The sequence below is a fragment of the Carlito syrichta genome, unplaced genomic scaffold (genome assembly GCF_000164805.1).
Source record: "Carlito syrichta isolate Samal-C Ts95f unplaced genomic scaffold, Tarsius_syrichta-2.0.1 Scaffold313410, whole genome shotgun sequence".
Taxonomy (NCBI): domain Eukaryota; kingdom Metazoa; phylum Chordata; class Mammalia; order Primates; family Tarsiidae; genus Carlito; species Carlito syrichta.
The window spans coordinates 359,547-379,787 of record NW_007257506.1 but is presented as its reverse complement, the minus strand read 5'-3'; the positions used below and the strand labels follow the sequence as shown (position 1 = coordinate 379,787).

The 20,241-nt window shown below is 46.8% G+C and overlaps 1 protein-coding gene across 1 annotated transcript in view; it reads left to right on the top strand.

Annotated features, from left to right (window-relative positions):
- Positions 1–20,241, top strand: part of ROBO1 (roundabout guidance receptor 1) — a 145,242-nt gene that overhangs the window by 1,108 nt on the left and 123,893 nt on the right. The window contains exons 2-5 of the mRNA XM_021718761.1: positions 134–252; positions 1,201–1,342; positions 3,833–3,929; positions 11,845–12,002. Of these exons, the coding sequence (XP_021574436.1) occupies positions 134–252; positions 1,201–1,342; positions 3,833–3,929; positions 11,845–12,002 (516 nt within the window). The remainder of the gene's footprint in view (positions 1–133; positions 253–1,200; positions 1,343–3,832; positions 3,930–11,844; positions 12,003–20,241) is intronic.

The following is a 20,241-nucleotide window of genomic DNA, read 5'->3' as shown; positions in this document are numbered from 1 at the left end:
GCCTTCCTGGCCACACAGGGTCCAACTGGGGCCCACGCATCCCAGCCCCCAAGCTCCACCTTGACCTGGGTGGGGGCAGCAGGGAAGGAGTTCGGGCTTCTGTTCCCCTGACTCCCGCTGGTGTGGCCTGCAGGACGGGCTGAGCATCTTGAGGGTGGAGGCGGGTGTTCAGCGCAGAGTACTTCGGGGCTTACAGCAGGCCCAGGAGAAGGTGGCCGAGAGGGGCTTCTTCTGTTGCAAATATTTGTTTCTGTGATTCGACATTGAAAATAGACACAAATAACAGCGAGCAGTGACTCATAATTCCAGGCCTCTGCTTTGATGGCACATTATTCATGTTTGTTGAATCATTTCATCATGTTCAGCCTTTTCCTTGGCTTCCGTTTCTTCCCAAGGAAGACTGATTCTGTGTTGATGACCTGTCGGAAGACAGCATGGTCAGCCAGAGCTGAGGATGGGCTGCTCTGCTGCTGGTAGACTCCCAGGACCTGCGGCTAGGGCTTCTTAGCACGGCTCCTGCCCCGGCAAGAGGAGGCCTGGGTGGTCTGGCAGAGCCCAGGCAAGGGCTGCCCTGGGGTGCGGGCCAGTTGGAAGAAGGTGGCTCACAGCCTCGCAGAGGCAGGCTCACTGCGCCCCTGGGAGACGGAGGGCCTGTTAGCACTTGGCGTTGCTGTTTTGAAGCCCCCACGGGCTGTGATCAGGGCAGAGGCATGGAGCTCGTAGCTCTGGACGTTGTGCGTTCAGGGGCAGTCACTGCCACTGTGGTCACATGTGGTCACCCACGGAAGGCCCTGTGTCAGGGCATGTGTTTCCATGTACGCTGTCTAGCCTTGGCTTTCCTGCCATGGAAATATTCCTTTGGGCTGGGGGTGGATGGCATCGCAGCCTTAATTTTGCACCCAAGATGCCTTGGTGAGGAGAGCTGGTCGACTTGTGATCCAGTGACTGTTTTCTCAGTTCTTTCCAATGACTCGGGAGGTCTAATGAGATCATTTTAAACTGTGAGGCTTCTTCCCCTTGAGTCCTGTTGCTGTCAAGCACCTCTCTCCCCACGCAATTGAAAACGCCCTTGTCTTGCTCCTGGGCTGGAGACCTCTCCTGGGCTGGAGAGGGTGTGTGTGTGTGTGTGTGTGTGTGTGTGTGTGTCACCTTTGTTTCCCGGGGAACATTCTAATCAGAGAGCGTGCCAATCTTTCTCAGGCTCATCTTCATGAGCGTTAAAGGTTGGAGACGGCTGTTGCGGGCTGAGCCCTGTGTGTGCCAGGTCCTGCCGCAGCCTTGGTCCTTCTGCGCTGACTTTGTCCTTGGTTGCTGTGGGGGTGGGAGGCAGTACCGAGACGATGTAAAGTCATGCTCTTAAGAGCGAGGGTGTGGGGATCCACACCAATTACAAGGTATTACGCAAGTTCTGGGAATGGTATGCCTCCACTCTTCAGTTCAGAGTGGCAACGCTTCCTTGGCTGGGCTTTGACGTGGCCCAGGCGTGCTGTCTTCTTGTCCACCGCCCAGGAGACAAACCCAGGTCTGGGTGTCTCCCGGAAGGACAGTTGAGCTGAGAGTGCAGCCCACTGTGTCGGCAGAATCCAGGTCCACACCCTAGCCTCACCCAGCTCAGCTGCCCGCGGGTCCTGCAGCGCTGGAGGGGGCGCTGGGCCACTCACTGTCACTTCAGCCACTCATGAAAGGAGGATCAGTGGTGCTCACTGATGCCCACTGCAGCATTCATGAGCGAGCATAAAGCCCTCGGCATTGGGTTGTCAAACAGCATCCGTGCAGGGAACATGAGCACCTATCATGGGTGTTGCAGTCATGGTTTCTTACTCGTGACCTTCGAGCCTGTTCTCCAAGGCCGCAGAACCTAGACTCTTCTGCAGGACAGACCCAGGCAGGGATGCAAAACAGTGTCCCTGTCATCTATTTTGCACATTTACCATTTGTCTATTGAACAGAGTATTCTGTGACACACACACACACACACACACACACACACACACACACACACACACTCTCTCTCTCTCTCTCTCTCTCTCTCTCTCTCTCTCTCTCTCTCTCCCCCCTCTCTCTGAAGGGTGTGACACACACTCACATACTCTGAGGGGCGTGAAACACACACACACACACAGACACATACACTCACACTCATACTCTGAAAGGCATGCCCCAGAAGCAGGGCCTATGTCTGCTTGTCCTGTGAGCTTCCACCAAACATGATGCGTCATGAACCACAGATAAAAAATATACTAAAATAAAAAAGACTGATGGGGCAATCAAGGCTCTTGGCAACACACTCTGAAAAAATCTGAGGGAAGAAAACAATTTTTAATATGAGCTTTCTGTAAATTTTAGATTGTTTCTACAAAAAGTGTGAAGGCTATAAGAATAGGAATTCAATAAAAGTTAGCTATAGAAAAAGAAAATAAGGTGATGGATATCCCAATTGCACTGACTTAATCTTTACAAATTATCTGACTGTATTAAATTATTACATCTATCTCAAAAATATTTGCACCTATTATATATCAATAAAAAATTGAAGGAAAAAAATCAATGTGATATATCAATAAAGGGCAAAACCTACAAAAAAATCTGTAAGAATTGGGGGATTTGGCATAATTCGAGGGAATTTTACATGAAACACAGGTACATTTCTGAGTATTCTAATGATCTATAACATTTAATATGCTATTGAGTCTCTTGGCCTTAAGTATTGATATCCTATATCCTTTAATATGTTAATTGATCCTCTTATCTCTTAATTAAGCTTCACTCATGTCTGTCCTGGGAAACACCTATCATGTATTGAGTTGTTTTTCTTCTCCAAACAAGTTAACTGTGTGAGTTTTTACTACACTTTGCTGTGGGGTGCGGATGTCATCATAATATACCAGGGATTAGCAGTCACATGTATGTGCAGTCATACATACATACATAGATATAATGGCATGTGTTGTATGTACACACTTATAAAATGAGAATGTGTTAATTTTATTGAGTTTTCAGTTAAAAATATATGCATAAACTAAATTGAAATTTGTCATCCTAAAAATTAAAATATAAATTAATTGATAAAGGGATGTTTTAGTTAGCCATAGAAATTTGGAGTATAGTCATGTAAGGATCCAAGATTGGTTTTGAGTCAAATACGAATTTGGAATGATCACATTTTTAACTGATGAAACAGGTTTTGTGTGAGACCGAGTACTTCTCACCTGCTTCAGCCTTTTTTTTTTTTTTTTTTTTTTGAGTTGGAGTCTCACTCTGTCGCCCAGGCTGGAGTGCAGTGGCATGCTCACAGTCATCTCTGCATCGACCAACTGGGCTGCAGCAATCCTTTCACCTCAGCCTTCCAAGTAGCTGGAATTAAAGGCATGTGCTACCATGCCCAGCTAATTTTTTGATTTATTGTAGAGATGGGGTCTTGCCAAGTTGCCCAGGCTGGTCTCGAACGCATGGGCTCAGGTGATCCTATCACCTTGGCCTCCCAAAGTGCTGGGATTTTAGGCTTGAGCCACCATGCCTGGCCTGCTTTAGACTTTTTGAAATAGGAATGGTCGTTTTCCCGTCCTCCTCTTAGGGCTTTCCTTGTGCACGTCCCTCTATCCTCCTGGAGCTTAGAGACGCATGTTTGGCTGCTCAAGCTCCAGGCCTGGGTGTGACGATCTGCATTGCTCTGCCAGCCTCAGCCCTCCCGAGGCCTTTCTGGGCTTGGTCAGCCCTGTCCCCTCCACGTCCATCCTAGTGTCGCCCGGTGAGCCTGAACCATCTCCTTGGCCTCTGAGTGTCCTCCTCTCTGGCCTCCCCTCTTCCCTCATGTTTTTCATGCTGTCCGCAGTACTGCTGGAAGGGGCATCGGCAGGGTGCCTTCGTGGTCATGGCACTCTGCCTGCCTCCGTGGCCTCACACGGAGTGGGTCTCGTCATGGCCATGCGGTGACCCTGGTCTCCCTGCCAGCTGGTGCCACACAGGGCCAAGACCGTGAAAGTCCAGCCGGGTCTCCCTTGGGGGGTCTCATCCCCCGCCCGCCTTCCCCAGGAGTTTCCCGCATCAGGCTTCAGCCGGCCGCCTCCTGGGTTGCCCCTCCACTCTAGGTGAGGGTCACCCTCCTACTGCAGCATGTGGCCCCTGCCCTCCTGGCACGTGTCACGGCTGTCACTGTGTGCACGTGTGTGTTTGAATGCTGGCTCCCTAGCCCATCCCTCCAGTGCCACGCATGCGGGGATTCCTGAGCCACCTCAAGCCACCGCGTTACTTGCACCGGTCTCATGGAGATCGGAGTCCGTGTCCCTGGGGCCTCCTGTCCCAGAGCTGCTCTGGGCCCTGCCGGGCTGAGGCCAGTCCTCCTGGGCTGCCTGCAGAGGCAGAGAGCCGGACATACAGGCAGCCACATCCTCGTGCGGAGGGCTGTGGTGTGCTGCTGAGCGTACGTGCCATCTTAGTGGATCAGGGGCTTGTGGTCACATCGGTCACATACGTGTGCAGCCATGCACACCCACACGGATGGAGTCTACACAGAGACATTTATGAAGTTAGAACGTGTCAGCTTCCCAGGGCGAGACACTGAGTAGAAAGTTGGGCTCTACAGAAGAAAGAGGCCTTCTTCCCCATCCGGGGGCTGAGCTAGATATCCTCACTGCGTCTGTGTTTTCTTAACCCTGCCGGGCGACTCCTGAGTGTGACTTTTGCTCTGGCACTTGAAACCCTCGTCAATGGCAGGCTTTGTCCCTTGCATTTGTGCTGGCAGCTGAGAAATCTGGCAGTTCCTTGCAGAGTGACTAATGGCAATACTTCTTTGCAGATGTCATGCGCCATATAAACGGCAGGTCCTGTGTAAACATTAACTAATTAGCTTTCATAATAACTATCAGGACAGCGCAAAACTCTGTTTTGTATGGGAATAACGGGGTCCTTGTGAGCCTCAAAGTCACAGAACAGTGAAAGCCTGTCGTGACTCCGAAGTGCTTGACTTGTGTTCTGATTCATAAATATGTCGACAAATAATACCATAGAAAGTATAAATGCTGATTTTTCATTAATAAATCCGTTTCAAAGTGTGTGAAATGCGAACTCTAGTAAGTTACTGACGCGCAGGTGGAGCGTGTGGTTTTTCTCCGGAATGCCTCGCGGGTGATGACCTACATCCAGCAAGTTGACCTTCATTCTGTCCTGCGGACTTAGTGCCCCTTTCATAACCCCTGGGAGCATCGCACGCGTTGATGTATCCTGAGGGTGTCCACGTTCCCGCAGAATGGGAACGTGCTTCAAGCTGAGCATCAAACCCTGGAAGATGCCCTTGGTTCTCGGCCCCACGGAGGCCCGAGGCAGGCAGCTGGGTTGAAGTTAGCTGCTTCTCTGTTGCACAGTGTCCAGAGGAACCAACATGTGCTTGAGTTCTGACGGTGGCTTCTCACCCTGTGTGGACAGGCTTGGAGTTATTGTCAGTTAAGGACGAGTGTCATTTGACGTTCGCCCACTATAGAAGCTTTTCTGAATGTGTAATTTTTGGAACGAAAGAACTTGCTTTCGAGGGTGGAACATAAGAGCCTTGTGAAGTCTTCAAAAACTCTACTAGTTAAGAAAACGAGGACGTCTACCCGCATATTTTCCTGCAGGGTTATAACCAAAGTATAATTTGTGGTTTAAAAATAAAATTACATGATATAAAAAAACACAAGTGGAAGATGACATAACAATTGAAGAATATCCATAGCTATAGTCATTGCCCATTTAAAAAACAAGTACATGTCCTTTAGGAAACCGTCATGACTAAATCATAACTTTAACAGAATTGCTCTCAGTGTACAAGTGTTTTTTAAAACCGAGTCCCTGAACTTTAGGAGATGATGGTGTAGGATGGATTGTACTTCGTGGAATATTATTTTGTACTTTGTCATTTTGGTTTTTCTCTTCGGGGGGTTCAGTTATCTTTCTGTGCATCCATCCTTTTTGTTCGAATGGCTTTCAAAGTTTGGAATTGTTAGTTTATTTTACTAAATATTAAGGCATTTTGAACACATTTGTACAAAGAATAGCACTTTTGTTTTTATGGGTAACGCTTTCAGCTAAAATGTAAGAAAACATACGAGGGGGGGCAAAATTCCGGCCTGATCTTATGAAGGGCGGGCCCTGTCCCGGCTTCCTTCACCAAGTAAGTGTTCTAGGAACCCGTTGGCATCAGTGAAGCAGTTAGCATTGCTTTGAGAGGCTGTGTTTGACTTTGATGAATTTCTTTGAGATTCTTTCGATGTGTCTGCCCATTTCGTGATGGATAATTCATGAACACACCTGCCCACACTGTGCTGAGTATTCAGCAGTTTTTACCAAAGACGGCATGACCCCCGTGTTCCACCCCCCTTGTTCACCCTGTCTCGCCCTGAGAGACTTTTTTTATTTCCCTGGATGAAGAAAGTCCTCAGAGGGAAACATTTTTCTGATGTGGAAGAGGCGAAACAAAAAACAGCAGAAGCACTCAAAGGCACCAAAGTTGACGAATTCAGAAACGGTTTTGAACAGTAGGAAAAAAAGCTGAATAGGTGTATTGCATCAGACGGAGAGTACTTTGAGGTGACTGAAATTTAAGCATGTAAGAATAAATATACAGGTTTTTGTAAGTACCTTCTGTTAGTTTTGAGGGGGTTCCTCGTGGCGTGGAAGTCTTTTTGCTATACGCTCTTATCCATCTCTCAACACATAGCCCATCATCTGAAATAACCTGCAATAAACCCCACTGTATTGCCTTTTCTAACAAGGTGAATATCAGTGTGGTTTTCTCATATCTGTCAGCATTTTATATGTACTTCACTGCAAGGAAAATACCGAGTTCGAGCATAGCTGCCAGACACCATGGGTGTGCTCAGTGCAGGTGTGTTAAATGAGAGAATCATAGGTATTTTGAAATTAGATTGATTTACGGCAGCATGTAAGTTGGCATTTAGATAGAGAACTAGAAGTGTTGTAAAAGTAACATATTCTCTACTTAAAATTAAAACTAGCTAAGTAAGTGATTAGTAATTTTCAAAACAATTGTAACAGTGCATTTGCAACAGGGCCAGGTTGTGACTGAGCTTCTCTGCTGTCTTTGCGATTATACTTCCTCTTTATTTTCTTCTCCGATGTATCCTAGTTTTTAAGGGTCTTGTTGATTTTTTTCCCCCTGTCAATAAGAGTATACTACTTGCTGCAGGGTTTCATTGGCAAAGTGGTTCTTTAAAGTAGAAGGAGTAAATGCCAGGACTGCATTTTTTCCCCTAAGATACCTGCTTCTAATTAAAATGCCCACATTTAGTTAAAATGCTTATTATACAGCTTTTCACTCATTTTGTGGTTGAAATAAAATAGTTATTGACACAAAGCAGCATGTCATATTTATTATAAACAATGAAATTTAATTCCCAATATTCTGCTGAAAGTGTGATGGGTCCTCTCCCTGGAAAAAAAATCTGAAAAAATACAAGAACGCAAAGTACAGTCAAAGACAGCTAGCTGACTATCAGTAGGGAAGTTTCTCATTTAACTTCTGTTACAGTGGAGTGTGAAGTATTAGTTGTATCAGTTTCTCATTTAGCTTCTGTTACGACGGAGTGTGAAGTATTAGTTGTATCACAATACTTGTGCATTTAGAATTGTGACCTCTGTTAAGATAAGACCGGGTAGGTGGGCAGTTGGGTAGAGAAGAGTCCTTCATGGACCGGAGATGCGTGTGGCTTGGCTGTAAGTCCTATGGATTCCTCCTCTGTGAAGTGAAAGGAATAACACGGCTTCCTCATAGGCTTGTGCGGCGGATTGAATGAGTTGCTGCTTAGTATCACTCCTCACGCAGAAATGTACAAGATGTCACTGCTCATGGCATTGTGTTATTGCTCTCATTATCACGACTGGTAGTGTGGCATGTTCCTCTCACCTGGAGGAGCCCTGGTGTATTCATTTATCTGGCCCACCTGCACTGAGGCCATTTGACTCCTGGAGCAAATGGCATGGGACTCCCTGGAGTCCCCCACACGACCAGGGAGCAGGGTTACCATCATCAGGAGCACTTGAGCTGACCAAGGCCGGCCGGCTAGTCCTGAGGCTGCAGGGCCGCGATGCAGTCACCCCACGTCTGGCCTTCTGCGACACGGAGTGGGCTTGTTAGAACACACCGGATGGGATAGGACAGTTGCATTTCTACAGTACGGCCGTGACCTGGGAACCAGGACCCGGTGGCGCTTCCTGGTCTCTTTCCTGTAACAGCACAGGCGGGGCAGCTTCCTGGACTTGGTCGCCCCACGTGCGGCATGGGTTCGCTGTGGTCTAGACTCCCGCCTGCTCGAGAACGTCGTGTCTCAGTCCTGAAGCTTCCCGTGATACCCTTAGAGACTCTTCCACAAATACTGAAGCCTCCGTAAGGTGTGGGACAGTTGCTGTTGCTTTTTAATTCTGTGGTGCACCCTATCTTGACATTACCCAGGTAAGTTGCAAAGATCACACTGAGTTTTAGAACTTTTTCTGAAAACGTGTTGACTTCTTTTGAGAATTGCGTTAAAATGGATACCAAATCTTACAAAAAGACAAATTATATATGATTTGTGTTATTTTAAAGGATTAATTTTAGTTACCCATTTTTTTTAAAGACAAACCTTCCAGGATTCAGATTCAATAAGGCTTATGTGTTCTCTAATTTGAGAGTGAAAAAGTTGAAAAGTTGTTACATTATACTGAACAACCTGTACACATAAAATAAATCTACCTAAATATGGAAGAAATATAACATGTTTTATATATTAGGGTGAACTGTGGCTTAATAGATTTTTAAGTGATATCTATTTGGATACACTATAAATATACACACGCACGCACACACACACAGGGTGCTAAAAAGGTGTATAAACATTTTAAGAAGGGAAAAAACTTTATTAAAATTATAATACTCAATAAGATGAATACAAATCACATTTGACTTCTGCAATGACAAGAGGTGCTCAGAAGTTCCCATCAGCATCTTCTGATGACTTCTGATGACAGCGGACATCTCTTAACATCACTTAAAATGTGTATACGGTTTTTTGGCACCCCTGGAATATGCGACTTGCTCTTTCAGAATCGTGTTAAATCTTTTTGAAAAGTTAGTTCTAATATTTTAAATTCTGTACTGTTCAAATCAAGAAACATTAAAAACACACACTTTGACTAATAGCCATGTTAGAGGAGAAAAGGAGAGTTTTTAAAGAAGTTCTGTGTTTAGGAATTCCCACAGATGCCATTTCTCTGCCAAGATGCTGCCAGTCTTTTGAATTTGATTTTTCTTGTAATGACTTAAATATACACATGAATTTTAAAAATTGGACAACTTAATGAAAAGTTCATATCATTTTATAATGTGACACATACTATTTTTTTTTCCCCAAAAGGAAATGTTCAGGACAAGTACTAGAAAGAAAAATTACTTTTATAGAGGAGAAAAAAAAAATTCTCTGATTCCTACCTATGTGTAGGACTGCGTGTAACTGTAGGCAGTGCGGAATTTTATGCTTTACAGCTGCAAAAATAATCACGTGGGCATTATCTAAGCAACAATTTTTTAACGATTACGTTGGTTAGTTTTCGTTATGTACTATAAATGGCCAAATAACATAAGAAATGGAAACAAAACAAAACAAACCTTGATTTATCTGACTTAGACCTTTGATATTTTGCAAGACATCTTATTACTATTTGCTGGTTTATTTGAGACATGATCTCAGTTTGTAAATAAGATATAGTATTACCCAGTCTGTTTTAAGGTTACCTTGCAGAAGAAATATGCAGATTTATTTGCTTTTCTTTGAAAAGTATTTTGCTTTTGGATGTTTCAAAGGTGTTAAAACTTTTCAGAGGTGTGATTGTAAATTAACATCGTGACCCAACAAAGACTCCTGCCGTCTCTTTTGACGGGCAGTTTGCTAGCTTTTGCTGTAAGGTTGACATTTATTTGTGGTACATTCTTAACACCCGATAATACTATAAGCTTGTAATAATAGTGAATGTCTTCATACTCTGTTCTTTTATTATGTGGGAACGGTAGCTGGAGTTTTCAGTTTAACAAGGTCGACCTGTGTGTCTATATGTTTTATCAGTGGTGAACAGTGTCGATGTCAGAATTACCCCAGTGTGGGGCGGTCAGACTCCTCTGTTTGTTTTTTCCAAAGATAAGGAAACGGTCTCCTCGGAGGCAGTGTTTTCCAAATATTCACCCAGTCGTGTTCTGCCCAAGTTGTCTTACAGAGATGTGGACCCCGAGTTGGGTTTTTTTGAGGAAAGAAAAGTGAAGAATTGCAAGAGGAAAATGTAGGTTTCTGTGAGTCTCTAACTTATTTGAGATTTTGAAGCCAGTGTTGAAGAGAGATTTTTGAACTAGCGGTTTGAGTATGAGTTGGTTGTGCTGTAGCGCTCCCTCTGTGAAAGCTTTCCAAATGCTATTTGAGTGGGAGGACATTCGTTCCAGGGCAAACTTAACAGGATCAGATATTGAATTCAATGGATTTACAAAGATAAATGACGTTGATTCACTCAAGTCCGTGCACTTAACATACCGGTACACATTTTATGTGCTGTCTTAAATTAGGCTCCTAAAATGGTTCACGTCTTATTAAACATCCGATTAAGGGAAATGGGGTGGAGGAAAGGGCACCGTTTCTTGGCTTGTGCTGGCGCGTGTGTGTCCATCCCTGTGTGTGAACAGGACATTAATGCGTTGAGTGTGTTCAGAGTGAGGTGTCTAGTAAACACCAGGTTGTGCTCACAGCCTACTGATGCCAAATAATTCATGATCTCTGGATCTTATCAAGATACTGAGGACAGTTTGACTGTATGAGCTATTTTGGGAATACATATTGGCTTATTTTCTACATATAAGTCCAACAAAGTAAACAGTGCTGCTTGTTCTACAGCGGGTTTAGTGTTACATCAGATCCAGGTAAGATGGCTGCAATGAAGGTCTCCTCTAAGCTAGAGGATTAATCGTATAAATAGGCTAGTGATAGCTCTCATTCTGGATGGTCTGAGGACTAAATGAGATACTACATACCCCAAGCAAAGAACACAACAGCCTAGAACATTAAAATGCGATGCCAACAGGGTGCTTTGATTCATACTTGTAATCCCAGCACTTTGGGAGGTGGAGACGAGAGAATTGCCTGAGCCCAGGGTTCGAGACCAGCCTGGCAATTTGATGAAAAATTAACCTGGTGTGGTGGCATGCACCTGTAGTTCCAGGCACAAGGATCGCCTGAGCCCAGCAGGTCAAGGCTGCGGTGACCATGAGCGTGCCACTTCACTCCAGCCTGGGCGACAAAATGAGACTCTAATTCAGGGGGAAAAAAAAGCGCAATGCCATTGGGAGCCCTCTAACCTTCTTGGCAATAATGGAAAAACACAGTGATTTTGACGGTAGTCACTGCAGCTGTGTCTAAAGTTTTTATAATTATAATGATCATATAGGCTTACACATTCATTTGAAATATAAATATCTCTTAGTTAAATGCGTGCGTGGAAGTATATTTTGTTTCTTTAGGATTTTCGTGTATGCATGTATCTCATTCGATCACAGGAAGCAGCAGTTAGATGTGTCAGCCAGGGGAAGGAGGGCTCAGCTATACCTGGTAGCCCACAGGTGGGCAGACGCAGGCCGCAGGCAGAGGCGACACGCGTTTGAGAGCAGCCCCCGCCCGCCCAGGGCCTTGTCCTGACCTTGGAGTCTCAGCTCGCCCTCCTGCGTGTGCCGAAGGCCTGGGATCTGGAAGGAGAGGGCCACTTCTGGCTGTCAGTAGCAGTTACCGCAGTGGCTCTCATTGACCTAGCTCTCAGCCTGACGGCTCTGTCTTGTCCCCACAGTCCTGCGGGATGACTTCCGGCAGAACCCGTCCGACGTCATGGTGGCGGTGGGCGAGCCCGCGGTCATGGAGTGCCAGCCCCCCCGCGGCCATCCCGAGCCCACCATTTCCTGGAGGAAGGACGGCGCCCCGCTGGACGACAAGGATGAGAGGATCACGGTGAGGGCTCGGCGGGGGTGGGGGCGGGGCGCAGCGGGGAAGGTTCCAGGCGAGTGTCTACCGGGGGGCGTGGGGGAATCCCAGTGAGCCTCTGCTCCGTGGCGGGCTGCCTGCTGGTCTCCCACAGAGAGAGGGAGAGGCCGAGTGGAGCCCCCATGCCCGGCTCTCCTTTCAAGGCCCGTGTCCCGCTCTCCTTGTGTGCACAGAGAGGAAAACGCGTGGTGTCCAGAGACTAGTAAAGGAAAAGCTGTCATTTTAGTTTTAATGTCTTAGAGTGAACACTTTTGTGTATGACTTAATTATTGTCATAACCCAGGCCTTGTAGCATCTCCATGTGTTCCAGTAAAAATTGTTTATTAAAAAACCCGGCTACATAGTGTGCTTCCAGAAGGCCTCTGAAGCCTTGCAAGAGTTTTGGTTTTTTGCCTCCTTGCTCACTGCTTTTCTGTTCCAGAGTTCGGTGTTGTTTCGGAAGGATAAGCTCCCGCTCCGAGTGCTGCTAATGATGAATTTATCTCATTACATAATAAACTCATGCAATGAGGCCGTTGGGTTCCCAGTTCCTGCTCTGGTGTGAAGGGATAGTTCTGTGCCCAGCGGGAAGCTGTGGTCTTCCTCTTCCTGATGTGGCGACTCTCGTGACATCCCTGCTTGTCCTGTCTCGTAAGGTGTTCGCCCAAGCACCTGTCGCAAGCGTCTGTGGAGTCTCTGCGGGTTCAGGGCCCCCTTGGCGTTCCCTGGGTCAGCTCACCCTGATGTCTGCCACTGTGAGCCCACTGGCCGAGAGTTACGGTGTCCTGGGAGGATATGTGTGCGCAGGTCGCTGCCAGAGGTGGGCGAGGACAAGGTCAGAGCTTGCAGGCCCCGGCAGGGTGTGTGCTGTTTCTGAGCAGGCTAGCAGATGAGCATGATGAAGCTGGTGAGGAAAGTGCAAGAGGTCGTGGTGACCAGTTGAGGAACCAGAAAGAGACCCGAGCCGTTTCCTGTCCTGCTGCGAGTTAGGAGCTGAGAGGATCGTTGTCATTCTCGGGGGGACCAGCTCTGCTTAGGAGGTGCTGAAGAGCCACAGGGCCAGGTGGGTGGTGTGGACACCTCGGTCCCGGGACGTGAGTCTGGAGCTCAGGCAGCAGGGCAGAGGAGCAAGTGCCTCCTTCTCGGCGAGGGCAGATTCCTCTGGTCTCGCTCAGTTAAAATCATCTGGGCAAGATGCGGGGCTCACACCTGGAATCCCAGCACTGTGGGAGGCGGAGGCGAGAGGATTGCCTGAGCCCAGGGCTCGAGACCAGCCTGTGCAACTTGGCGAGACCTCGTCTGTCCCGTGAGTCAGAAAGCGAGCCGGTGTGGTGGTGCGTGCCTGCAGTCCCAGCTGCTTGGATGGCTGAGGCAGAAGGGTCGCCTGAGCCTCGCAGGTCGGGCCACGGTGGCTGAGAGCGTGCCACTGCAATCCAGCCCGGATGGCAGGGTGAGACTCTGACTCAAAAAAGAAAGGAAAAGAAAAATAATGTTCTGTTCTTAAAAATATATTCTAGATGCCGGGTGCAGTGGCTCATGCCTACATCCCTGCACTTTTGAGGCTGAGGCGGAGGGATCGCCTGAGCCCAGGAGGTCGAAGATGCGGTGAGCTGTGATCATCCCGCTGTCCTCCAGCCTGGGCAACACAGTGAGACCCTGACTCAAGAAAGCATAAGAAAAAAATACATATATTTATATCTGTTCTAGATTATTTACTGGCCATTATCTACGATTGCTGTCTCCCTGCTTCCTGATTCCAACACATCAGCACCACGACTCCCCGCCACCCTCACGCCTTTCCTGGTTACCTATTTGTGTTTAATTAAACTTAGCAGCAAAATTCCCAGCACTGGACACGAGCTGAAACAGAACTCTGTGAGCGTCCCGCCAGAGGGCACGTGATTGCGTGGGCTGTGTGCAGACAGAACCAAAACAGCGAGGCTCACACACCGTAGGTTAGACTCTCACGAGTCCATCACCAGAGTGGCAGGGCGGAGGACTCCTCGGGGTTCAGTGAGAGGGAGCTTCTAGGAAGGCTCATCAGAGAAGGGCTTGCGTCCAGACCTGGGAAGGCTGCATGGGGGACTCAGCGAGATCGGGAAGAGCGTGTTGCAGGCGGACGGTGCACTTGAGAGCCTGGGCGGGTGCTCTTGCCGCCTTCGCGGGGAGCAGAGACTCAGTGCAGGTGAGCAGGGGGGGTTCTCAGGAGATCTGCGGGAGCTGCAGGTGGGCTGGGTTAGTGGGAGCACCCAGGGAGGGCTCGCCTCCTCCCTCAGTCAGCCGGGAGCATCAGAGCCTCTGCTGTCTTGTGAGCACCTGCAGGGTGGCTGGCCCAGCTCTGGCAGGCCCGCAGGGGCTTCTGCCGTCGGGGGAGCGAGAGATGCCAGGTGGTTGGAAGCAGCCTGTTGGGAGGGGCAGGGGCTGGGCTCTGGGCATCCCGTGAAGCGTGGCCGACAGCATCTGCTTGCCGATGATTGCGGCTGGTGAGACGAGGGAAGAGCCCGCGGCTCCCTGGATCTCCAAGGCGGGCCCTGTGACGGGAGGCCATGGGCTGCACGGGAAGCGTGGGCAGGGCCGTGAGCCCCCCCTAGACTTGGCGAGGCGGAGACACCCACCAGGGGTACGTCTGGGGGTCTGTGTCCCGCAGGCGGGGGCCGTGCGGGATGCGCGTCAGCAACCCCGAGTCGGGCTTGGGTGGGAGGAAAGCTGGAGTGTGTAGACACGTGCCCTCCAGACGCCATCCAGCTTCTCAGCGAGAGGCTGCCCCGGCTCCCCACGGGGGGCAGACCTGCTGACTCCGCTCACGGGTCAAATGCGTGTCGAGGAGTGGGTCTCCAGGGAAACCACACGCTCTAGGGGTGGGGCTTGCAGACTGGCTCGCCAGACCCGAGCCCAGAGCTGCAGGTGGAACTCCCTGCCCACGTGCCGCCTCCCAGCGATGCCTGGAGGAATGAGTGAGCGCCGCCTCCCTGTGGCACTAAGCCATGGCTGTCCTCATGAATGAGGAGGGGTCTCGGTGCCTCCCTGTCATCGGAAAGCAGGAGACAGGAATCACCAAGGGGGCGATTATAGGCAGCGCGGGAGAGGGGGCTGGTGCTGAGTTCTCAGGGAGAGGAGGTGGGAGGAGCTTGGGGGCCGAGGGGTGCAGTCAGTGGGAAGGGAGGCCAGCTGGGGGGCTCCAGGGGGAGGCCTGGCCGAGAGGGCCGAGGCCTCGTCAGGGGCGGCTGGTGGAGCAGGTGACACGAGGGGGGAGCACCGACCTCTGGGTTGAGCAGCTCGGCAGCTGGCAGATGTCCTGGGCCAGGGCCACCGAGGGGCGGGGGCCAGGTCTCACTGAACCGGCGCAAGACAGACGGCAGAGATCAAAACTGGATGTCAAGTGTAGACAACTCTTTTTAGGCTGTGTCTCATAGGGTAGATAAAAAATAAAGGTGATTGTAGTCTTGCGTTTTGACGGGTCTTCATTTTAACGGTTGTGTTTTGTACACGTGCCCGTTCGTGTGTCAGTGTTAACTTTTTGTGACATTCACGGCTTAGCATCACTACAGCAAACTTGAATTTTAAAAACCCTCAGGACTCCCAACTGTACCATATATAGAGTCGCTTACGGTCTATGCAGAATGTTGAAGTAAGTGAAGACTCTTCATTTACTTGGGCTGCCTTCGAGGGCCGCACTCGTTCCCTCCCCGGTCAGGAGCTTCCAGTCCATATAAGGACCACCTCCTGCGGGAATCCAGCAGCTTGTGGTGGTGAGGCCTGAGCCTGTGAAATGACGCCAAGCTGTTCATATATAAATAACTTTTAAATCATTTACGCTCTGCCAAAGCAGCACCCCACAGTAGACTTCCATATGCTCGGAAGTTGTAACATCTGAAACTTTAACTATTGCTGAGACCATCTGTGTGTTTTGTATAAATTATGACTGTTGAGCTGATAAAACACCAGAGGTAAAAAGCACACTTATGCATTCAGGAAAGTGAGTCGATTAAAAATCAGCAGTTTGGGCTCAAAATTGCTGTTCTTACTTAGATCATAACTGTTTTTGTTTTATTTTCTTACTTTAGGCAAAACTAAAGATGAAAAATTAAAACAAAAACTTGGAACATAAACAGAATTCATGACCTTTTTTCCATTTCTTTTTTTCAAAACTGAAAATAAATCCGTAGAAGATGTTGGTTACTGGATACTTCATGGGACTCTTCTTTCCTAAGCTTTGTATTCAGATGTTTGCTTTCATTTCTGTTGTTAATGTGCTTGGCCAAATGCGTTGAGTGCAGACAAACTGGAGATTAAAAGCACATAGTATCTTTATGAAAGGCAATTGAAGAGGCATGGTGATTGCTACAGTCTTGGTTATAGGAATTTTTAGGGCTCTTTAATGTGGTGACTTTCTTTGTTGAAAATTTGAAGTACACTTTTCCCAGCTGTGCGAACAAAGACACACCCCACAAAAGGGGAAGTGTGTAATTGAATTGTAGTTGCACCTGTATTTTTTGATGTTCTTAAGTCATTTCTTCTTACACTGACCTGGATTCTGAGCCCAATTTTAGATCCGTGATGATTATAAACCAGGAATATATAAATAGCATTTTCTTTCTCCAACATGTTAGGAGATCCCTTTAGAACTTTTTTGGCACGTATTTCTTAGAATCATTTGAAAGAGACCTTAGACAGTGTTTGTCTCTGGTGTTCTTTTTTTTTTCTGGACATGGGTGTGTAGATTTAGATTTAGAGGTGGTTTAACTGGCAGGCTGGATTAAATTGATTTACTTTGTATGTTTGAGACTTAGACATCAGCGTCATTTCTAATAAATGAAGTTTTCTCACGGAGATGAATCAGAGGACTGAAGTCTTCTTTTTGATGTACAAGAACTTTCATGTGTACCTCACAAAAAAGTGATCTGTTTATTTTATATCAGCACATTTTGAAGATATTGCATTTAAATCCAAGATATTCCATAAGGGTGAACAAAGAAAATTTTAAGATTGGGGGGAAAAAACCTAACACTAAGTACTGAAAAAAATATGTATGTTCTATCAAAAAACTAAAGTTACCCTTAAATTAAAGAAACAGTTCATCACAGCTTAAAGTTAAACACAGCTTAAAGTAGACACCACAAATATTTTCCCAGATTATGTTTATATAAAACTGCCACTTATGCTATATTTAGGTCGACTTTAAGATTGTTATCGTAGTGACGAAATTAGTTTGTTACAAATCAGCATGGTTTACAGCAGGTCCAGGTATCAGTTTCTTGTGCCAGTATTGGGTTTCTGTGAAGTCAACAGCCTCCTGGTGGTAGCTGGTGGAATTGCAGGCATATACATGGAAAGAAGTAGCCAGTCCTTTGTGGAGAAGGACTCATGAATAAAACATTAGTTGATCATTATAAGCATGAGAACTAACGTATTTTTTTTTTTAAGTTGGAGTCTCACTCTGTCGTCCAGACTGGAGTGCAGTGGCCACTCCTGGCCACCGCAGCCTTGACCTGCTGGGCTCCGGCGATCCTTCCGCCTCAGCCTTCCAGGTAGCTGGTATTACAGGTGTGTGCTACCACGCCCGGCTGATTTTTTTTATTTATTGTAGAGATGAGGTCTTGCTGCCCAGGCGGGTCTCGAACTCATGGGCTCAGGCAATCCACTCACCTCAGCCTCCCAAAGGTGTGGGATTACAGGCTGAGCCACCGAGCCCAGCTAGAACTAGCGTATTTATAGACCAGAACATTAACATATTCAGCAATACCTAACCGATAACCAAAGAAACAAGAGCAGCTGTATGGTTTGCCTTAATGCATGATAAAAAGGAGATCGCAAATTGACACCATTATTAACAAAGCAAAATGATAAATGCATGTGTTTATATATGAGATCTGCGAATTGATGATTCGGAGTTAAAGCCTTTGCTTTAGAGTAGTAAAGGAATATTTACAAAAACAATTGTGAATTCTGAATGCCTGGTGTGTCGTATGAAATAAAGACTTGCTGCATGTTGTAAGTTAGCATTGTAGGCCTGTGTTCAGCTCTTCCTAAGTCTGTCATGAAATTAATTGAAAAAAAAAAAACCACTCCTTTTTTCATCTGAAAGTTTTCAAACACATGTGTAAAGTTTTAGCAACAGTAACTGCAGGAACACCACGAATGTATGAATCTGCTGTCACTGTCACATAACCTGCTATGTACTAGACGTTTTATGTTATCTCATTTTATCCACTTGAAACTCAAGGAATATGCTATTTTGTTTCCACTAGGATACACTTAAACTTGTCGGTAGTTTAGTCTTAGAAGAGAACTGGGGTGTAGGAGAAGGAAGAAGAGGAGGAGAAACAGTAAATGCTCAACGTAGCACTTACTGTGTGCCAGACCCTTTTCTAGACACTAAATGTGTAGAGGCCCATTAAATCCTGACAACAGCCCAGTCAGATAAATACTAAGAATTCTGCTAATGCATTCATTAACTCTAGGTTGGCTGGTGGGGACCTTTTAAAGGATTCTGTGGACGTTGCAACTTGCGTGACAATGCTGCCATGCTGTCTGTGCAACTTTTGACCCAGGATGACAGTGTCTTGTAGTTTCTAACAAGAAGTGTGGTCTTAGTTTGCGAGGGCTGGAGAGATTAGTTCACACAATGGAGGTTATGGTGGCCTTTAAGCTGGACTTTGTATGTTCAAGAATTAGTTCATACTATGTCCATCACTGAAATCTATAACATAACAACGATCTGTACAATTGGAAAAGATTTAGGAAGTTCATAAAGTGACACAGAAACGGCCAACTCGTCCAGAGTTGTAGCTCCATGACCCACGCTTAGTTATTCTGAAGACTGGAAGTCTTACCTAGAAAGACGTTCACGGTGATCCAAAGAGAATGACTGACCATCGTCACTTGACACGTAGGAAAAGGAGGGTTCAGACCAAAGAGGATGTTAGGAGTCAGCGAATGATGAACTGAATGTGCTTTGTAGTTAACCACCCTGTTGTGGGCCAGCGGGGTCTGGTGGCGTCCGCTGCACAATTTCAAAAGTGAATGTTTAAACAGTTTTGCAGTCATGAGAAGTTGCTTCATGAAAAGGAAGCGGAGTTGAAGAAAATGTTATTGATGAAGGGGTTTGGTAATTTCGTATAGATATGACAAAATGTCCTGAAAACGAACACATTAACCACACAGCAGTTACCTCGACCTGGACGCAATTCTGAAATTCCGGAATTATTTTCCTCGTAATTATTATGTTTTGTGCCCTGAATTATTATATTACACAAAGCTTAAAAGACACTCATCTTTTCAAGTTTGAAATTCCTACCTGGTGTGAACCTTTGTGACATAAGCATTTTTAAATGACTTAATCTTTGTGATAAGCTGTGCCTTGAAGTTTTTTTGCTTTTTCTTTTTTATCCTTAAAGTAGCATGTCACAGATACGCTTTTTGCCTCAGACATTTGTTTTACTTGATTGAAAAAATAATTTTGACAGTGGGGAACGTTTTTTTCGTATGTGATATTTATTTACATCAAAGGTATAGTCTAAACAAATTATTTTTTAAAATGGCATCTACTTATCATACAGTTGAATTCAGATCTTAATCCATTTTTCTTTAACAAATGTAGACAAAAATGCACAGCATCCACGTGCTTTCACGTGATGAACAGTCATATTTAGTAGTTGCTTCACGACCGATTGTCCTGGTTTGCCCAGGGCTGTCCTGGTGTTAGAACTGGACATCCGGGTCCCAGGAAATCCCTCAGGTCTGCAAAAGTGAGGATGGCTGCTCAATGCCAGATGGTTGAAGTGAATTGTCTTTTATATGCATGACATTGAATGACAAATCACACTCATACAAGGTAAGCAAAAGACAGCTAAAAATAACAGAAGGGTCTTATCTATATGATGTATTTCGTAAAAAAATTAAAGGTGTGAACCTCAGAAGTAAAGTTAGAGAAAACCGTGCTACATAGTGAAAGCAGGCTGCAGCATCCCCGTTTCAGCCTGGAGGGGCGATCGCTGGAGGGGGCGCGCCTCCACCCCTCCCTCTCGCCTCCTGCTTCCTGTGCGTCTCTGCAGGTTTCTTTGACTTCCCGGGGTGGTGTGAGATTTCGGTAGAAAGCAGCTGGGCCCCGCTGCATCCCAGTGTCCTCAGGTCCCCCGGCCCTGGCTCCCACCCCCCGCGTTCGCACTTGCTCCCCCAGTTTCTCCGGCCTCCCTCCTGTGCCCTCTGCTTCCCCTCCCTCCCTCTG